This window comes from Alligator mississippiensis, chromosome 1, assembly GCF_030867095.1.
Source record: "Alligator mississippiensis isolate rAllMis1 chromosome 1, rAllMis1, whole genome shotgun sequence".
Classification (NCBI taxonomy): domain Eukaryota; kingdom Metazoa; phylum Chordata; order Crocodylia; family Alligatoridae; genus Alligator; species Alligator mississippiensis.
This window is the reverse complement of record NC_081824.1, coordinates 304,664,894-304,683,923: the sequence shown is the minus strand read 5'-3', so window position 1 is coordinate 304,683,923 and position 19,030 is coordinate 304,664,894. Positions and strand designations below refer to the sequence as shown.

Genomic DNA, 19,030 nt, shown 5'->3' with positions numbered 1-19,030 from the left:
GTTTCCCTAGGATTTAAAAAATAAAATCATGTTCAGAGTGAAATAGTCATTACTGGGTGCATCTACGCAAGACACTACGGCACAGTAGCAATGAGATACTGCACCATAGCTCATTGCTACCGTGCAGTAGCGGTGCTGAGCACTAACTGTGACGTGATGCTGCTGCGCCATATCAATGAGCTACGGAACAGTAGCTTGTTGCTACTGCACAGCAGTGTCAGGAAAAAGCCATGTGGCAATGGTACTGCACAGTAATGCTGGTTACTGCGCTGGTCATTTATTATTTGCATAAGCAAGTGCTTATGCAAGTACTAAATGGACTGTGCAGTAAAAACTGTGCAGTCCTCCACATGTGTAGATGAAGCCACTGTGAACCAAATTGTCTTAAAGGGATCAATACACAAATAACCCCTTAAGAACCAAAACAGGTGATCCAAAATCTGGAGAAGCCAACACTATGCTGGGTTGGTTTTTTTTAAATGCCATACTAAATTTGATGCTGGTACATAAACATTTTTACTCTGGTATTTTACAACAAATTTTCTAAAGTCTGTTTACAATAGAGAGGCAGTAAAGTTCCTGAAAATAATACAATATCAGCTGAAGAATTTTTAATCCAGTTTATTAAATATTGCTTTTTTTGGGGACATGTTTACAACAAGCCCAAATAATTTGTTTAAGGATTCAAAGCAGTCATATTAAAATACAGCTTCAATATAAAGTTTGTCACAGTTTTACAGTATTCAAAATGACAGACCTGCCTTAAAAAAAGACTATTACACCAAAACATAACAAAAAAAACAAACAAACAAGTTCGGCATTTTCATAATCTTTATAGTATAAAACAGAATATTAAATCTATTACCAGCAAGCTGATACTTCAATCTATTACCTAGTCTGAAATGTCTCCCATTAAAACACACTATACAACAGCACTATACAAAAATTATGTTAATGACCATTTGATGAAAGTGCATCCCTGAAAATTTGCCAGTTTATTATATTTAGCTGTTTTAAAAAAAGTGTAACCTGTTAAAACATCCTCTTTTTTAATTGAAGGCTTATTTCAGAGATTGATTTTTTTGGGGGGCTGTTTTGTCTCTTGCTTTTCAGCCTTCCTTTAAAAGTGTCTATGGACGCCCACCAGGGGGCAGGGTAAGATTAAGCATCAAATCACGAACAGCTGCAAAGATTGTGCATTCACCTAGAGAAGGGAAAAGAAATGTTAGAATAATTCAAATTAGAATTCAGCAATCACAGGGTTAATTCAGTTTGCAAGAAGCCAGGAAAAGGTTGACTGCTTTAACAGTTTAAAACCATTCTCTCTTATGGCTTTAGCATGGAAAGATAAGTACTTTCTTTAAAGCCTTACTTTGAACTTGCAGGTCCCATCGACCTCAAGGTCTTAGCATTCTAAAACCAACATTTGCACAAGTTTTGTGCCTCCAGCAGGAGTTTCCAAAGCTATCCACTCCAAAAGGAGGCAAGATACAGAAAGGTAACAGCTAAAGTAACTGCAGCCTGCATGTCTCAGCAAGATGTCCATTGCCAGCAATGTATTAGCAAGCTGCTGCTGAAAACAAATCTTAAGCTATGCTTTAATACCTTTTGAACCTGCTGAATTTGAGGCATGGCATCTGGAGTCAGCAAGTAGAGCACAGAGAATTTAAGAATTCCATTGTGCTATACTGCCCCATTGTTCGGTTCCATAAAACTTTAATATAAAATGTTTCCAATTCCAAGTCAGGACAAGAGTCAAAAACCTCAAAGTTTTCATAAACTAAAACCAAAAGGAGGTAAAGAAGGAGACAATACTTCTTACAGGATACAAAAAAAGCATTAATAGTACCAGAAGTACAATGGCTGGCATGGTAAAAAGGAACTGTAAGGTCATAGACTGCCTTATTCTCCATCCTGCCAAGCCCCTTTCTAGGAACTGGGCTCTCAGGTAAGAGAAGACATGGACAGAATCCAAAAGACTGGCCCACAAAGAGCGCTGTAGCCTTACCCATATGTGCATTCCAATTAATTAATTTAAAAAAAAACAACAACAAATGAACTCAACGCTGTTTGTCCCCCTTCTCTCTAATCTCTCCATGGCTGCTAAATGTATCAGTAAACTGAAAGTGAAATATTAATGTAAAACCTGTATCAGTATCTACAGAAATTGTGTGGCCCTGCCAATTTAAATCACTCCAACCAAAACAGAAAATATTGTATGAGGTCAGAATAAATAAGTAAAGAGCAGCACAATTCACCCTGCACGTTCTTTCCTTTTAACCCAGTCACTGGTATGCTTTAGAAGCAGTTACTATCCTTTCAAGTGTTTGTCAGAACTGAAATCGGTTTAGCATCTATAAACCATTTAACTCCAAACACTTTACAGCCCATTTGAAAAAAAAAAAGTTGAATTTTTCATGACATGCAAGAGGACACTGATAGAACATATAAGCAAGACACAAACCATAACAGTAGAAAATCTGTGGTGAGCCTTTAAAAATCTGATATTCTAAACACAGTTTTTCTATTGTTATTTACACCATATGGCTGCAATAGTACATGCATTTTACATTCTTGGTAAACAATGTAATACAGCTTGTGCTTAGAATGTTATAGCAATGGACAACTAGCTTGTGTTCCTAGTAATGATCACTTACGTGCATTAACCCTCTTGAGACTGCTCAAGAAATAAGTTGTGGGGTGGGGGGGGGGAAAAAAAAATCAAGAAATATTCAGATTTTAAAAGAGATTCAGCAGATCTGGCTATTTGTCATTTATAGCTGGGTGGAGAGAATTTATTTACTGGATATGTACAGTACCTGGTCGTGGTGAATTCAATTCAGCAAACCTCTTCAGAATATTGCTAACCATCATGGGAGCAGCAACAGAAGAGTTCTGTTGCCTGGGAATGTCTGCCTGTTGTGTTGTACCTGAAGCCATATCATAAATAATTGGGACAATAATACTAACAGCTTCCTGTGGGACTGTCGTTTTCTGTGTTAACTGAAGCTGTAGGGAAAAGAGAGTGCATTAAGATAAGACAGGATTTTTTCCAACATATGCTTATTATCACTGCCTTGTTACTTCAGGTTCTAACGTGCAGTCATACATTTTACTATTTCCTAAAATAACTATTCCAAAGTGAAGAATATCTTAAATAATTTCACGCAGACATACATGTGCATACAAATAAAAGGTTCTACTCAAAAATATACTAAGGTAACCCCCCCCAAAAATAAAAACCTCCTACAGTCATGGCTATCAAGTCCCCCCCCCCAGCATGCTTACACACTACCTACGTACTACTTGGTATGGTAGGCCCAAAATAAAAAAAGTTAAATAGCGCAGAAAAACTTCTTATATGATTAAACAATTCTTGATCTAGCCCATTTTACATGCTCACTGCTAAAGTATCTTTAACCAGGTTTGCCTTGCTCTGGTTTAGGGAAAATGCAGGCAGCTATTTCATAGCACCTCAGCCAGTAACACAATAACTAGAGGACAGGCATACAAAGTGACGTTTGCAGTTCATGGAAAATTTAAATTTTAGAATGTCCTATCACAACACCTCCACAAAGAGCAGGAAGAAACACTTTACACAGGAAGAAATAATCAGGTCAGTTTCACAAAAAAGAAACAAGCTGCTGAACTCATTAGAGGAAACACTGCTACCCTGGTACTTTAGCAACAGCAAAACATTTTCAGATACCATGGTTACTATCCAAGAGTAACTATGCCATGTGAAGTCAAAAACCATATTTAGAGAGCCTGCTAATAAGTTAGCAATCTGCTCATTGCAAATAGTATCCTCCATGTGACTTTTAAAGAATAGTAATAAAAAGAAAACATACTTACAAAAAACAACATTTTGGATTTCAGCACCACAGCAGGTGTTCCAGGAGGTGCAATTGGTGGGGCACTGGGAGGAATAGTTAAGCAAAACTGCACATTCCACTTCAGCTGACTTGCCTGATCAGGGAACTGTTTTAAAAAACAAAAATGCCACAGGTAATACCATACAGCTGTGTAAAGGAGATATTGGCATAGGCTGGCATAATAAATTATGTCCCATAACCTAGACTTTCCAAGTTTTCAGATGGTTTTAAAGTTAATTCAATTAGAAATAAAGCAAATCTCCTGCTTGTGAATAATAGTCTTGGCACATCTAAAATGAAAAAAGCAACGTAAAAAACTACTAAGCAGACATGAAGCTGTGCAATCTCTCAAGCCCATCATGTCAAGGAAGGATTTATTTTTTTTGCTGACTTTACAGTGTTATAGTGAAGTCATCCCTTTTCCATGTCCTTTATGTTTGCGTTTAATGTATTAGATTCTGTATCTTCATCTACTAAAGAACAGAATTAAATTTTGATGGTCACCACAGATTTTTCTCAAGTGTGGGTGTGGGAACAGAGCAGCCAATGGGCACGTCTACACGTTGCCCTTTGTCACTGTAGTGACACATTACATCACTGTATGGTGTGCTACGGCAACGTAGTGATCATGCAAGTCCACACGTGATTGGCAGCTACTTCGCTGCAGCGGTGAAAACTAACTGTGCACATGTCAGTCTGGACAGTTACTGCACTGTGCTTTTAGTACTTCCTTTAGTACTTCCAAAAGGAAATACTAAAGCACGGTGCCAAAGAAATGCTGCCATACGGCAACGCATAGATGCATCCAACATGTAGTCATTGCATTTAAAGATAAAACTTACCAGCTCAAGTTTCATGATGTGTACACAGTCCCTGAGGATGTGTGTAGGAGCTCCTAGCAATTTTGTAAAGGCTATTAGGGTGTTTGCTTTAAATGGTGGTCCTGCAACCTACAGTAATAAATCAACAATTAGGACTGTTCATCTAGAAAAAGATTGTGATGCATAATTAAATGACAAATATGCATGCATTAATCTTTGCTCTTATAGTACATTTTTACTCGTATCACTAGTTCCATTAAAATTAGTTGTACTGGAGTAACAGGACAAAGCTCATATTAAAAGAGATGCATACAAAACAAGGTATCAAATGTTAATGGTTTAAGTACATACCCTTGTTTCAAAAAATTTCTCCAAAACTTGTAGTTCTTCTGGTTTCCACTGTACTGCATTCTCAGGAGTTACTTTTAGTTGCAAAGTCTGGTTGGTTTTGGGACTGAGAGCAACCCTGCACTTCAGTGCATCCGTTTTAAACATTATCACACCTGGTTCATTGGAATTTATTAGCTGTAACTATAAAAACAAGAACAATGCATCCAATTAGTAGTCAAGAAACAGCATGAGAACAAGCTTACTTTCCAAAAGTGAAGGGGGGGGGGGGATGTTGTTCTGTTTTCTGGAAGAGACTCAATCATGTTTTTGCCATCTAAAATATGCAGTTAATAAACACAGACCAATAAGCATAAACAAAAAAAAATTGGTGCTTTACACAGCTTCTTTTGCACTGTTCTCAAAGCACCAGGGGTAAGAAACCAGCCACAATGCCACAACTATAGATTCCTCCATGCTGGAAGAAACAGTAGGCATATGGCAAATATACAGCAAAAGCTTTGTTATCCGGCACCCACAGAGAATGGGGGGTGCCGGATAACCAAATATGCCAGTTACCTGAGAGGTAACTGTTCAGGCCACCGCCCCTCCCGCCGCGTCTCGTGCACTGACACCCCTCCTGCCACGTCAGTGTGCTGGGGGACAGGGAAGGGGACCCTGTGCAGGCTGCTATACCTTGGGCCGTGGGGGCTCGGCAAAACTGAAAGTGCCACGGTGGGCATTTCCAGTTTCGCTTTTACCTTACAAACCGGCATGCCGGTTAATAGAGCACGCCAGTTTCTAAGGTGCCCTATGATAACGCAGCTTTTACTGTAGTTAGTTCCTGTGCCAGTGCTCCCCCTCCATTTCTAAGGCACAGATCCCAGCTGGGACATAATGGACTCTGGTCATTTCCAGCTGGTAAATGATTCCTCCTTAGGAACTGCTGCTAGGTACTGGATTTGGGAGTAGCTTTTATGCTGCTCCACTTGCCTTAGAGTAAATACAACTCCAGATGAGAAGACCACAGATTGCAGTGACAGCTTTCCATCTCATTCTGCTACACCTATGGGAAACTAGGCAAGAAAACACATACTGGTCTCTTACAATTAGAGGTGCAGATCAGCACCAATATAAAGAAAACTGACTGTATTGGAAATTGGCTTTTTTTGCCTGATGTGGATGATAAATGCCCCATGCATGCAGGGAGCCGCAGCACAGCATGTAGGTGGCAAGGAACACAGCCTGGCAGCTTGGAGAGCTGCGACCAGCTGGTAAATCCGTTGTGGTAGAAGGGGAAGGGGGGAGGGAAGAGGCATGGGGGGGGGCAGATCCAGGCCCCCATGGTGAGGGAGAAAGTGGGGCTGTGGCTGGGGCAGGGGCTCCTACCCCTGGCCCCAGTCCCAGCCCCACTCCCTCCCTCCCTCACTGCAGGGCCTCAATCTGCCCCCACCCCCCCATGCCCTTTCCCATCCCCCTCCCCTGCCACTCTTCAAGCTGCTGGTCTGTGTATTGGAAATCAAACTAGTATCAAGGTAAGCCAATTTTTAAGGAGACATATCAGCTATTGGTATCGGCCCAAAAATCTCTATTGGCGCACCCCTACTAACAATCATCACATTGTATGACCACATTTTTCCCAATGCTTCTTGGGAATCATATTATGAACTGGATATAATAATTCAGTTTCTTTATCAGGAGCTCAGATTGTAATGAGGCACATAAAAGAACTTAAAGGGACAAGATTTCCAGTAGTCAAAGAAGGATACTCTTTCCCTAAAAGCATAAGTTCCTTCCCCCAACCCTTCCAAGAGAACAGCTTCAGAATTTTGTCAGTCTAAGGGAGAAGATTCATTCCCATGTTAAGCAGAAACAGGAGGCTGACAAAATATTGCTTTACTTTTCCCCAATGCATGAACTGCATATGCAAAATTTTAAAATGCAAGAGCTTAGAGACCTCGTATATAATGTTTTATTAGCATTAAACTTCACATCCCAGATGTGGAAGTTCAGTAGGCATCATACTCATTCAACTGGAGGAGATAATTGAGGCAGAGGAATTAAATGCTTTTTCACACTTAGGTAAGAGCCAGGAATAAAACAAAGGAGTCCAGTTTCTCAGCCCTTAGTCTAATCACTGCACTCTACTCATTTAGGTATTTAGCACACATCTTCACAGGAGAGATGAAAAACAGATGAGAATTCAAACTCAAAAGTTGGAAACATGAACTAGCAACAATATTCAGGCTCTTGTTTGAAGTAAAGTCAGACATCTCAGAAAATGAGGAAGTAATTACAATGGAGATAGATTATCTTCATAATAAAATGCAAGCCAATGCAAAAATATGAAAAAAAATTGCAAAGCTGTACCTGAAAAAAAAAAAAAATACTTGGGGTCAGACATTGATCATTTACATACCGTTTCCTGCTGGATGATCCTTTGAAGATGTCGCCTCATAATAACTGATCCAAGGAATCGTTCAAGAGGGGAGCAAAGATAGCTACCAGCTAGTCCTGGCACAAGCCCAGGAGTAGGAGAGGGCAGTAAAAGAATATTCAAGGCACTGTGGGTGAGGATCGTGGGGATGGACGCAGCCCAAGAGCGCTGAGGTAGTTTACGAGGTGGAGGCATGTTGGTTGGCATTGTCTGGGAACCTACATGGGATAGAAGAATCCTCAATTACCGATAATGTTCCGACTTAACCTGCAGTTTGTCTCCCAAAACTTTGAAGGTATAATGTATAAAAAGGATTGGTCTAGACTCATAATAAATGTGGATGGGTTTTTGAGCATGATGCAACGAGACTAAGTTTGAACATGGTAGAAGCTTCACCTTGCCCCCTGCCAACTTCATACATTTAATGATTAGTCCTTGCTTGGTCTTCACAATTCACTTTTTTCCTTTGGGACTTACATCACTGACTACCCTAAGAACAGAGAGACAGGTATGGCAGCAAAGCAAAAATGTTCAGCTATTTTACTCAATGCCTCTGTGAAGAGAATCACAGAGTTGTCAATAGCTTGGTTTCCAGTCTCAGTCTCAAAGCACAGGAAGTTAGCCCACCAGCCAGTCCGGCCAATTTTATACTGAAACTAACTGAAAAGTATAATTAAACCATCTTGTAGAAATGGTGTTCTAGCTTTGAAGCCTGAAGTTTATTTCTCATGAAGTCAGATATGCTTTTCAAAAATTTCTTGGGACTGCTGTCATTTAGCTTCTTCACAGTAATAGGATTCACAGGTTTACTCACTAAATGAACTGCCAAAATCAAAACATAGATCTTAAAATTTACCATTTGCTATTATTTAGCATCCTTTCCTTTCTTTTAGAATTTACACTAGACCAAAATTAATGCATACATTAGTAGATTCTTTTGCTATGTAGCGATTGTATGTAAAAGGGTGCTAGCAAAAAGTGGAACTAGAAATATTCACCCTAGCCACATCATAAATTGTAAGCGTTAGTAGAACGTACTTGTTCCAGCTCGTGGGGAATGAGAAGCATCTGGGACTGGAGAATGGAGGGAAGGGTTGGCTGGTGACATCCCAGGCATGCGTGCTGCTGGTGAGGGACCAGACACCTGAGGAGATCCTGGCCAATTCCCTGCACGCTGACTGGGTGACATCATTGTGTATGGTGAACTAGGATCTATCGTACCTGTGGAGGTTGCAGAGTTACTTTTGCAGGGATTTTTTTTTAATTATTTATTTTTTTTAAAGCAAAGCTATTCTAAACTAGAAAATATAGGTCAAACAAAACGGACCTGGAACAGAGTACTCAGATCTTAGTTTGAAATAACAAACACAAAGTATCCACAATCTTTTAACTCACACTTTACCTGCAGACAAATAAGACATAAGAATGCAGAAGGCACCTTTACCACATTTTCTATTTTTTTCAGACATAACTTTAAACTAGAGCTTAAGAACTTCCTACTTCACCCGAGCTCCTAATATCTACACTACAAACATGCCAGGCAGTAGCACAAACATGTTGAATTGCTCCATGCATGGTACCTCCCAAACTAGAAGCAATACAGCAATAGGGCTAATTTGTCACAGCTGAATAACAGTGATATTAGTTCACCCACAGCACTGCACAAACACAGTTAACACTGCTACTAGTCTGGGAGGTAGTGCAACACAGTTGAGTGAACTACAGAGGTAGTGGCTGACCAGCCCAAAGGGATCCTTCCATGTAGAGTCTTGCTGACAACAGTGGGCTTCTACGTACTACCATATGTAAGAAAGCTGGACACAGAAAAAGGCAAAAAGCTGTATTTCACTACAGTAAATGTCTTTACAACAACCAAATTGTAGCAAAGCTTGCTTCATAAAGTCATCTGCATGTTCCTCAGCAAATAATCTGGCAAGTCCAAAAGCACCACCAAGAGATGAGCCCTGCTGAACTTGCATGTGTCCACACGCTTGGCAGAGTTGATAACCTGGACACGTGCTTGAGTAGCCCCAAGTAAGCTGCTCTCCAGTGCTCCAGACACAGAGAGGACCACTAGCTCTTAGTCTCCCAGATATGCACCCAAGCTGCTTATACTGCCTAATTTGGGGGCTCAGGTATGCCTAGGAGGGGTGTGGGTAAATGGGATTTCTCTCTTTCAGCATTGCTCCTAGGCTCAGTTGGAAGCAAAAGACTTGCAATCCATTGTCAAATAATCCAATTAGTTCAATTTTTTTTAATGAGAACATGGATGTTCTGAAAAATAAATCTACTGTGTCCATCTACTGGTGACTTGTGTAGCATCTAACGTGGTTGTTATAGCAGGCAACATTAGATTACTTTTCCAAATAATTCAATAACTGAAATGAGGGCAAAAATCTGCTTTAAGGTTTTGGCAATATTTTTAAATTTTAGGATTCTTAAGTAACCAAGGATAGGTTAAAGAGATTTAATTTTACTATTCTGACTGAAAGGGAAGAGGGAAAGTAAATACATTTCAATCACATCTATGGATTTTAACTGAAGTTATATCACATTCCAGGTTCACTTTCCCTACACTACTGACGGGGACAGTGAACAATTAACACTCAACTTCCAGTAGATTCTAAATGCTCTAAAGTAAATCAAAAGCAGTCACATGGCTACTACTAAGAAAATTCACATCTGTAGAAGCCAATTCCTGAACACATAAATTGACACAGCAATCATTGTCAACTGAAGAGATGTAATTATCAGAAAGCTTATATACAGATATTTTCAAAGAGAGACACTCACCATGTGGACTGGCAAAATTAGCTGTTTGTCCCATTGTAATTCCAAGAGAAGAAGGTGAAGGAGTTGGACCAAATGAGGCTGGTGATGGAGCTCTTAAAGCACCACTAGGGGAACTTGCAGCATGCAGATTTCCTATTGAAGGCATACAAGCATCTATTCATTACACAACACACACCTCACGAGCTTAAGCACACCTGTCATAATCATTGACATCTTTCTAAAAAGGAGAAAAAGAAGACTTGCTAGCATTTCCTCTTCCACCCAGAGATTAGATTTTGCATGCGAATGGATTGCTATTGGTAAAGAGAAAGTAAATAGGGATTTATTATTTACTTGTTCTCTCAATACAAGAACTAGGAGTCACAAAATGAAACTAGTAGGTAGTAAGTCTGAAACTAACAAAGAAAGTCCTTTTTCCACACTGTAATTTTTTGAAGTGTGGAACTTATTATCACCAGATGATGTGGAAGCCAACAATTTAGGCAGATTCAAAAAGGGACTGGATACATTCTTGAAGGAAAGGGGTAAGAGTGGCTATTAAGCATGGGAGTTAGGGATACTGAATTAGAACTTCCTAGACTATAAATGCTAGAGTCTGCAAGTGAGAGTGGAACAGTGGGGGAAAAAGCCCCAGGCATATGCAGTTTACTTCCCCTTTCAGCATCTGCCACAAGATGGACCTATGGTCTGACCCAGTAAACGTCAATTTTTGTTTTTATGCCCTGCACAATGACCAAGACTATGGGATACTAATTCATGAAATAACCAAAGCCTACTTTAACTGCAACCATGACTTAAAATCCTATGGTCCACTCTACACCTGTAATTAGGGGTCTACCCAACCTGAAGAGGCAGACAGCCAGTTTTGCAGGCAGATTGTGGGGTAAGCCACCATTTTTACATGCTTATTGTGGTGGGGCCCCCAGGCCTCTTATTAGTCAAAGGGCCCCACTGGTCCTGTCTTCCAGCACCAATTAGTGGAGAGAGTTGTGTTATATAGCCTCTGCCCCTTGCTGCTGTTTGGCTAGGAGGGCTACCTGTCAGCCAATCAGCGGCGAGGGGCAGGGGCAATGGCCATCTAAACCTGCTTATCTTCTTGCCAGCAGCCCCCTTCAGCTGGAAGGACTACTGAGGAGTCAACATTTTAATTTTTTTTTGTTGTGTTTTATTTTTTTTCCTCTACCTATATTGTTCTTGGTAGCAAACCATTACCCTAACTGATTTATGGGTTCTAGCAAGAGCCTCACTAACTACAGTTAAGGAGTAACCCTTCCCCTTTTAAGTTGTGTCTTCAGATGTTTGCAATTTTTGAGGTTCATGCTTCAAAATGAAGTTCACGATGAGCAGTCAGAGTGGTTTTAGAGCAACACAGCTACAACCTTTAATCCCCATGTTCAGTCTCTATTCAAACGTGAATTTTTTTTTTTTTTGAGTAAACTTTTCCAATTTCATCAGCTCTTGCATTGCTCCATGTTACACAAGTCCAATCGAAAATCACTTTCATAGGGAGCTCATGTGTTGCATAACTGTGTGCTTGCTGAAATGTGTGCCAGCAAAGGCAAGCCCTTGGTGACAGCCCTCCGGTTTGCCTTCGTCACACCATAAGTTGTCACACTTGGATAAACCGTGGACTGTAAAGGTAATTTTCCACAGCTGGGAAAGGCCCAATTTTTCTGTGGTGCTCTCTCAACTTAAGAGGAAAGGCCTCCCTGGAAGTTCATGGGGGGGGGGTTGGATATTACTCCAAGGAAAAAAGCACATTTCATCATCTGGGCCCTTCACCTTTCAGGCAAGAGCTTGGAAGTTCCATACAGAAAGCAAAAAGAAATGTTAAGAATGCATAGTTATAAAAGATTGCAACATTAAAAGCCATGGTTATACATGCAAACTAACAGCCCTCTTGAGTCCAATTATTTAAAGAATAATTATGTACCTCAAAAACAACCCCCCCCCCCCCCCCCAAAAAAACCCAACAAAAACGTAACCCAGGGGTAGGTAACCCCTAACAGGTGCCACACAAAGGCATTTTGCTTGTCATCCATGCATGCCTTGGGGTGGATGGCAGGGAAGGGGCCAGGGGCATTGCCACAACAAGGACTGGGCCCCTCACAGTTTCCCCACTGTCTACCCCGGCACACCAGCATCTTACAAGTTGGGGTTGTGGGCGTTTTTGTCACTCTGCCCAAAAACACTGCCAACACCTAATGTAACCAAACTTGTGTACACTTTGGGCATCTTGTAGAAAGCACACACTAAATCACTGTATACTGAAAAAGGAAATGGTAACAGCTACTTATCGAAGATTACTACCAACAACAAAGACATTTTACCTGGTGACTGCGTGTGAATCATTGAGGGAGATGGGGTCACCGTGTTGTGATAGGATGTGGGTGGTGAAGTAAGAGGGTAAGCTCCTGATGCTCCTGCTTGTTTTGCAAATGGCTGAAAGCATCAACATAGCAAATAAGAATCTTCCAACAATTTAACAACGAGTTGAAGTGACAGTGTTCCCCAGAGACCTGATGGAGATTTGACCCCCAGTTCTCATATTTAAGTACCCTATAACATCATAATCCCCAGGTCTCCAGCATGAACTTTATTAGAGGTGCACCAATACATTGGTCCAATATCGGATCGGCACCAATATAAAGAAAACTGACTGTATTGGGAGTCGGCCGATAAATGCCCGAGCAGCCACAGGGCAGCACGCAGGTAGCAAGGAGCACAGCCCAGCAGCTTGGAGAGCTGCGTGCAGCTGGTAAGTCTGCTGTGGTGGAAGGGGAGGGAGGAGGGAAGGGGCATTGTGGGGGGGAAGAATATCAAGGCCCCTGCAGTGAGGGAGGGAGTGGGGCTGGGCCAAGTGCTGCCCAACTGGGGCGGGGTGTAGGATGGAGCTGCAGCTCATCTGAGGGGTGAAAGGAGGTTGGGGGGGAAGGGGGGGAGGCAGCTCCCCCTGCTGCACATACCCCAAGAGGGCACTGGGGAGGGAGGGGGGGGGGGAAGAGCATGTGTCCCTGGATCTGCGTGGGGTGCGGGTGGGGTGGGCTGCTGGTGTGGGCTGTGGCTGGAGCTACACTGGGCTCTTCCTTCCCGGCGCGTGGGGGGGGTTGGGCAGGCAGCAGTGGTGCTGGGAGATGGGGCTATGGTGGGGGAGGGAAGCTATGGCAAGTTTTGGGGTGGCTGCAGCCCCCCCCCCCCCCCCATTGCCCTCTCCCAGCACCCCCGCTGCCCAGATTGAGCACCACCCAGCCCAGCCCCTGCCAGGAAGAGCCCAGCACAGCCCTGCCCTGTGCAGATCCAGGGGCACATGTACTCCTGCCCCCCACCCTGTGCCCTCCCCAGGGTACACGCAGTGGCAGGAACCACCCCCGCTCCTCACGCCCCCCAGACAAGCCATGGCTCCATCCCACACTCCACCTTTGCTGGGTAGTGCCCGCCCCAGCCCTTGCCCCATTCCTCCCTCACCACAGGGGCCTTGATTTGCCCCTCCCCACTCCTCTTCCACCACAACAGCTGGATGCAGCTCTTCAAGTTGCCAGGCTGTGTATCAGAAATCGGACCGGTATTGGTCAATATGCCTCCTTAAAAAATCAGCTATCAGTATCAGCCCCCAAAATCTCTTATCAGTGCACTCCTAAACTTTATATTTCTTGCCCTCTTTTCTTACCTGTAACCTCACAAAAAGGGGTCCTGAATATCCCCAATCACAATCTTCTCTCCAAAACAATAAGATACCCCCACTTTATTTTATTGTTTCCAGTCAGAAGTCATATGTGGCTCTAGAACTGCTGCCCATATGTCATCACATTCTGTTTATACAGCTATGTAAAAGCAAGCTCATATTTTAAGTATGATACAAGTTCTCCAAGGGTAATTCAAGGGCAGAATAGTTTTATACCTCTCAATTGCTGTGGCTACTTCTAAGGGGTGCAAGACATCTACAATTTTCTCCCAAATTTTAGAAAACAGAGAGCAAGTTTTTTGGGTTGGTTTTTTTTTTTGCCTGGATACTACCTGCTGCTGCTGCTGCTGCTGCGGTGGTTGTTGTGGTTGAAGCTGTGATATCAATGAATCCATCATATCTCCCCCAATAGGAGAAGGTGGATTATCATCCTCATTTACAGATCGTCTCCGTGCGTCCTGATTACTGTCAACAAACATGTTCAGGAATGTCTGTGGATATATTTAGTTTTGTTAGGAAACAAATATCCTCATAGTTACAACGTGAGTATAGAGACTTCTGCTACAGATTAAAATGTCAATAAAAAGAGAGTTGCATATAAAATTAGCCATTAAATATCACATGCTTAACTGAAAAAGGTTAATACCAATTAAAGGATAATTATCTACTGCACATAAGGGTTATAATTTTAGACACATTTGTGTAATTGTGTAACAGTACAATTGCTCAAAGAAGTTTCTTTTGAAAAAAGAATTCATAACCTTTCTACAAGAGATTTTGGAGAAAACATGAGACCACCACATGATGCCTAAAAAAAAATTCTAAGTGTCCAGTCACAAAACCCTAGTTTTACACTATGCAGTTTTAGGCAATGTACAAAGTGAGGCCATATAGTTAATTTTAAACCTTGTCCTATGGTAATGCCATTCGATTAAGGCATTCTAGTGTTTGTGGTCCCATATTAACATTTTATCAACTGAGATATTCTGTCACTATATAGCACCTAAGACCACCTTAACTGCAGCCTAACTGTTTAATACTTTTATACCTCCAGATTTTTCATGCTTAGATATTAACTCAGAAAATGCAGAGTTAAGGTTCTATTGGTTGCGAGATAAGAAAGAGATAAGATGATGTTGTAGTTATTTAATTCTAATATATGTACTGATATGCAATTTTGGGATTATGGTTAGAATTTCTTGTATTTTTTAAATGTGACTAGTAAACAAGAAAGCCTAAAAGGAGAACATCATCGTGATATTTGTAGCATTATTAAAAATAAATAAAGACACTGACTTTAAATAGCCATATTAATTGGTTTGTTCTGGTTGCTCTATATGGTCCTGGAAAAGCGATAAAAAGCAGCAAGAGGATGGTGATCAATTAAAGCTATATTTGTAGTTGGGTCTGTATACCTCAGATTTTCCCTGCCTCTTACTTCTCCTAAACATATGCCTGCATCCATCCCAGTTCCTCAATCTCCTCCACTCCCTTCCCTGCATTTTTTAAAGTTGCCCTAAATGTTCTTCCCACCAACCACCCTATCCCACTAACTTTCTGTACAGAGCTGATTCAAAGTCAACTTTGGAGAAATAGTTAAAAGATCAGCATTCATGTTTGTCCCTTACACTTGTAACAGATTGTGTTGGTGGTCTCGCCCCAAAACAATAAAACATATTTAAAACAAAAAATCATTTAAAGCAGCATATTTCCCTTTAAACGACTGTTACGAAGCAAGGTAAAACCCATCTGAAGTATTTTAGTTTGCTACATAACAAAGTGCAATGGTGCATGGGGCGCTGGAAACCCAGACGTGCTTGGGGAAGTTCTGGCTTGGCGGGCTTCTAGCTCCCCATGCACCACCCCCATTGCCATCACACCTAGCCACCTTCCTGCCACCTTGCTGCTCTGGCCCAGGGGCAAGCCAGCCTGTTCCCAGGTGGCAGGAAGGCAGTGGGGAAACTGCACAAAGCACTGGAGCCTACTTGCCATTCTCATGGCCAGGGAGCAAGCAGCTGGTAGGCTAAGTGGCCCCGGAGCTGTGGGGGACCCTGGACCTTCCCTCCATGGCAGCAGTGCCCCCCAAGTGGCACCCACCTACTAGCACCCAGCCTGGGCAGTCCTGGGGGGCGCTACCAGCACAGAGGGAAGCACCAGGCCCTGCGCACCTCAGGGGCTGTGCGACCCGGCGGCAGCTCAGTAAAGTAGGTTCGAGTGAGGAAAAAAAAAAAAAATGGAAAAAGCAGCGAGAAGCCTGATTTTTGTTTTCCTTCTCCCAGAGCCTGCCTCCCTAAGCTTCAAAGGGCCTGGTGCTTCCCTCCACTGCAGCAGCGCCCCCCCAGGACCACCCCCCCCAGGCCCAAGGGGTGCCCCCACCACAGAAGGAAGCCCCAGGCCCTGCACAGCTCACACAGGCAGGCAGGTTCCAGGAGGAAGAGGGAAAAAAAAAAAAAAGAGGCTCTTCTCTGCTTTTTTTCTTTCCCCACCCAACCTCAGTCAAGCCTGCCTGCACGAGCTGCCACCAGGTTGCACAGCCCCTGAACTTCGTGGGGCCCAGTGCTTCCCTCTGTGCTGGTGGCACCTCCCAGGTGCTGGCAGGCAGGTGCCACCATTGTGGAGGGAAGGTCCATGGGTCCCCTGTAGCTCAGGGGCTGCTTGGCCCACTGGCAGCTTGCCCCCTGGCTGTGGGAAAGGCAGGTAGGCTATGGTGGAAAAAGGAAAAAAAAAAAAAAAGGAAAAAGGATTGGGCTCTTCACTTTTTTCCGGGGGGGGGGGGGGGGGGGGTTGCGGCGGCAGCGTGATGCACTGTGACATCATGCAATGCCATGGAAATTGCTAAATTGCAATGGTGGGTTTTTAAAACAGCACAATTAAAAACCCACCATTTCAATTTATGGAGAACTAAACCCCCGTCACACGTACAAGCATCCATTGAGACCAATGGGAGACCTCTGCCACTTTAAGACGACATTTCTACATAAAACTATTTAAAAATGACTTTCGTTCTTCGTAGGGAAGGACAAACTAAGCTTAGCTATGAAAAAGTGAAGAAAATTACCATTTAGCCTAAAGTCAGTGTCACCTCTACCCAAGATTTCAGCCAATATAAGCTACAAAGAGAAACCTGAAGTGTTTCCATTATTCTGCTGAAATTATTCAGGAGAGTGAAAGTCTGCTTCCTGCAAAAAAGCTAGCACCCAGCATCAAATACTTAAAAATCAGCAAATTTATTTTATGCTCAATGTATGCTACACCCCACCCCCAAATAAATTGGTTATATCCCTTCTTTTAGTAAAAAGCTCGTGTCAGCCTTCAGTGTTGAAGTCATGCTTCAGTAATGTAGGATCCTATGCCAAAAAACACAGGAGCAGTTACCTTCAGTCCTGGGGCAGGGTAAAAGCCTTCCACTATTTTGCTATTGTCAAAAAGACTATAGGCTCCATCACGTATTGCTACCACCCCGCGGCTCCGGCAGTAGATGTCAATACAATACATGTTCCTAAAAGCCAGCCTGATGTGTGTGGGTGACTGTGGCAGAATTGAGAAGCACTGATAGGCAGTATTTGTGCGTTGAGTCAGACCTAGCATGGGCACAGTCGGAAGTTTGTTGATGGCATTTAATGGAGCTTGTGTATCAAACAACACCTGCAACAGAATAAAAGTTGAAAGATCAATTAACTTCCAAAAAAAAAAAAAAAAAAAAAAAAAATCAATCTTTGAAGGAAGTCAGAAGAAAGTCAAGTCTTGGGAAGATAAACAAGACCCACCCCACTGCTTATCCCACTTTTCTTCAAACACAAACCATCAGTGGTTTAAGGCAGATACCAATACCCTTGAAAGAGGTACTCGGCCATCAGATCACAGCCCATAATTATCTTATACTTCCGTGCACCCCACAAAATTATCTTGTGTTAAAAGAAATAAAAATAGTTACCTGCAATAGCTGTACCACATTTGGTGTTTTATTGAACATTTCCTGGAGCTGATGCAGAATTGTATTATGACAGTTACTGCAACCTGAGTTAGGGCCAACTGTTCCCAATGAAATGTGAAATTTTTGAAGTACTGAATTCCACTGAATACTGATCTACGGCACCAAGGAAGAAAACAATCTTAAATTTATCAGTGAATAAAATAATTGAATTAAAACTGAAAACAGATGACATTACACAATTCAAAAAGAACATAGTAAATGAAGCCAAAAAGTGCCATGTAAAAGTGCTTAGTACTCTGAACACAAATTTGATAAGTTTGTGAGTGAGGGGTAAAGACGCACAGAAAAATAAGGCAGATTATTTGCTTAGTAAATTGGAATGTAACAGGGTTTGGACTATAAAGGGGTGAGGAGAGGCAACCAAACTCAGAAGGCTGGTCATTTCATCCCGCTAGTAAATCAATGGATTGTTGGGTCTGATGTGTCATCTACAACACACACACATGCTGATGGGTCAGGCTATGAAGAGAGGGAGTTTTGGCAGAAGCAAACCCAGCCTGCTATTAAGTGATTTTAGCTTGCCATTATAATACTGTACAGGAAACGTTCCTAAAAAGCTCACTTATTTTTGTCAGTTCTCCACAGTATTGAACAGTCCATAATATGATGGAGAAGTGATTCACTGGATTTGCTTCAGATTAAGAACGTAGAAATGTTTCAGAAGTTCAATCAGAGCTTTCAATTTTCTTAAGGCACATTCCAGGCCAACCTGTTTTTCTTGTGATTAACAGTAAATTATGCAAAGTCTCAGATCCCTATAATATTTAGCAAGTTAATAATGGTCTATCAATCTTATATTTCTAGCTTCTCTTTGTCAATAAAAAATAAAAATAAAAAAAAAAAATCACTCCTGTTTTAATAAGTTTCACAAACTCTAAATTTATGTCTTTCCCATTTCCAAATGGAACTTTAGAAACATACTAAGAAGTTACTTACTGAGCTTCCTTTGGTAGTTCCATAGCAAAGGATGAGCTTGCGGTAGTTGTAGACACGAACCTCTGAGAAAACATTTAGGTGATTCGGTATGTCTTTTGACAGAAGGAGGAAAGAGGAAAAAAAGAAGAGGGTGAGAATATTTTAAAATACTTTTATACATAAGTA

General features: G+C 41.9%; 1 protein-coding gene across 1 annotated transcript in view; it reads right to left on the bottom strand.

Annotated features, from left to right (window-relative positions):
* Window positions 1-606: 606 nt before the first annotated feature.
* The window catches only part of MED14 (mediator complex subunit 14), a 56,221-nt gene continuing 37,797 nt past the window's right edge, over window positions 607-19,030 (bottom strand). Inside the window, exons 19-31 of the mRNA XM_014611223.3 lie at window positions 18,866-18,957; window positions 17,870-18,022; window positions 17,311-17,580; window positions 14,268-14,426; window positions 12,584-12,695; window positions 10,254-10,385; window positions 8,499-8,681; window positions 7,443-7,678; window positions 5,048-5,227; window positions 4,718-4,825; window positions 3,856-3,981; window positions 2,820-3,009; window positions 607-1,204 (exon numbers count right to left, since the gene is read on the bottom strand). Of these exons, the coding sequence (XP_014466709.1) occupies window positions 1,131-1,204; window positions 2,820-3,009; window positions 3,856-3,981; window positions 4,718-4,825; window positions 5,048-5,227; window positions 7,443-7,678; window positions 8,499-8,681; window positions 10,254-10,385; window positions 12,584-12,695; window positions 14,268-14,426; window positions 17,311-17,580; window positions 17,870-18,022; window positions 18,866-18,957 (2,015 nt within the window). The 3' untranslated portion in view covers window positions 607-1,130. The remainder of the gene's footprint in view (window positions 1,205-2,819; window positions 3,010-3,855; window positions 3,982-4,717; window positions 4,826-5,047; window positions 5,228-7,442; window positions 7,679-8,498; window positions 8,682-10,253; window positions 10,386-12,583; window positions 12,696-14,267; window positions 14,427-17,310; window positions 17,581-17,869; window positions 18,023-18,865; window positions 18,958-19,030) is intronic.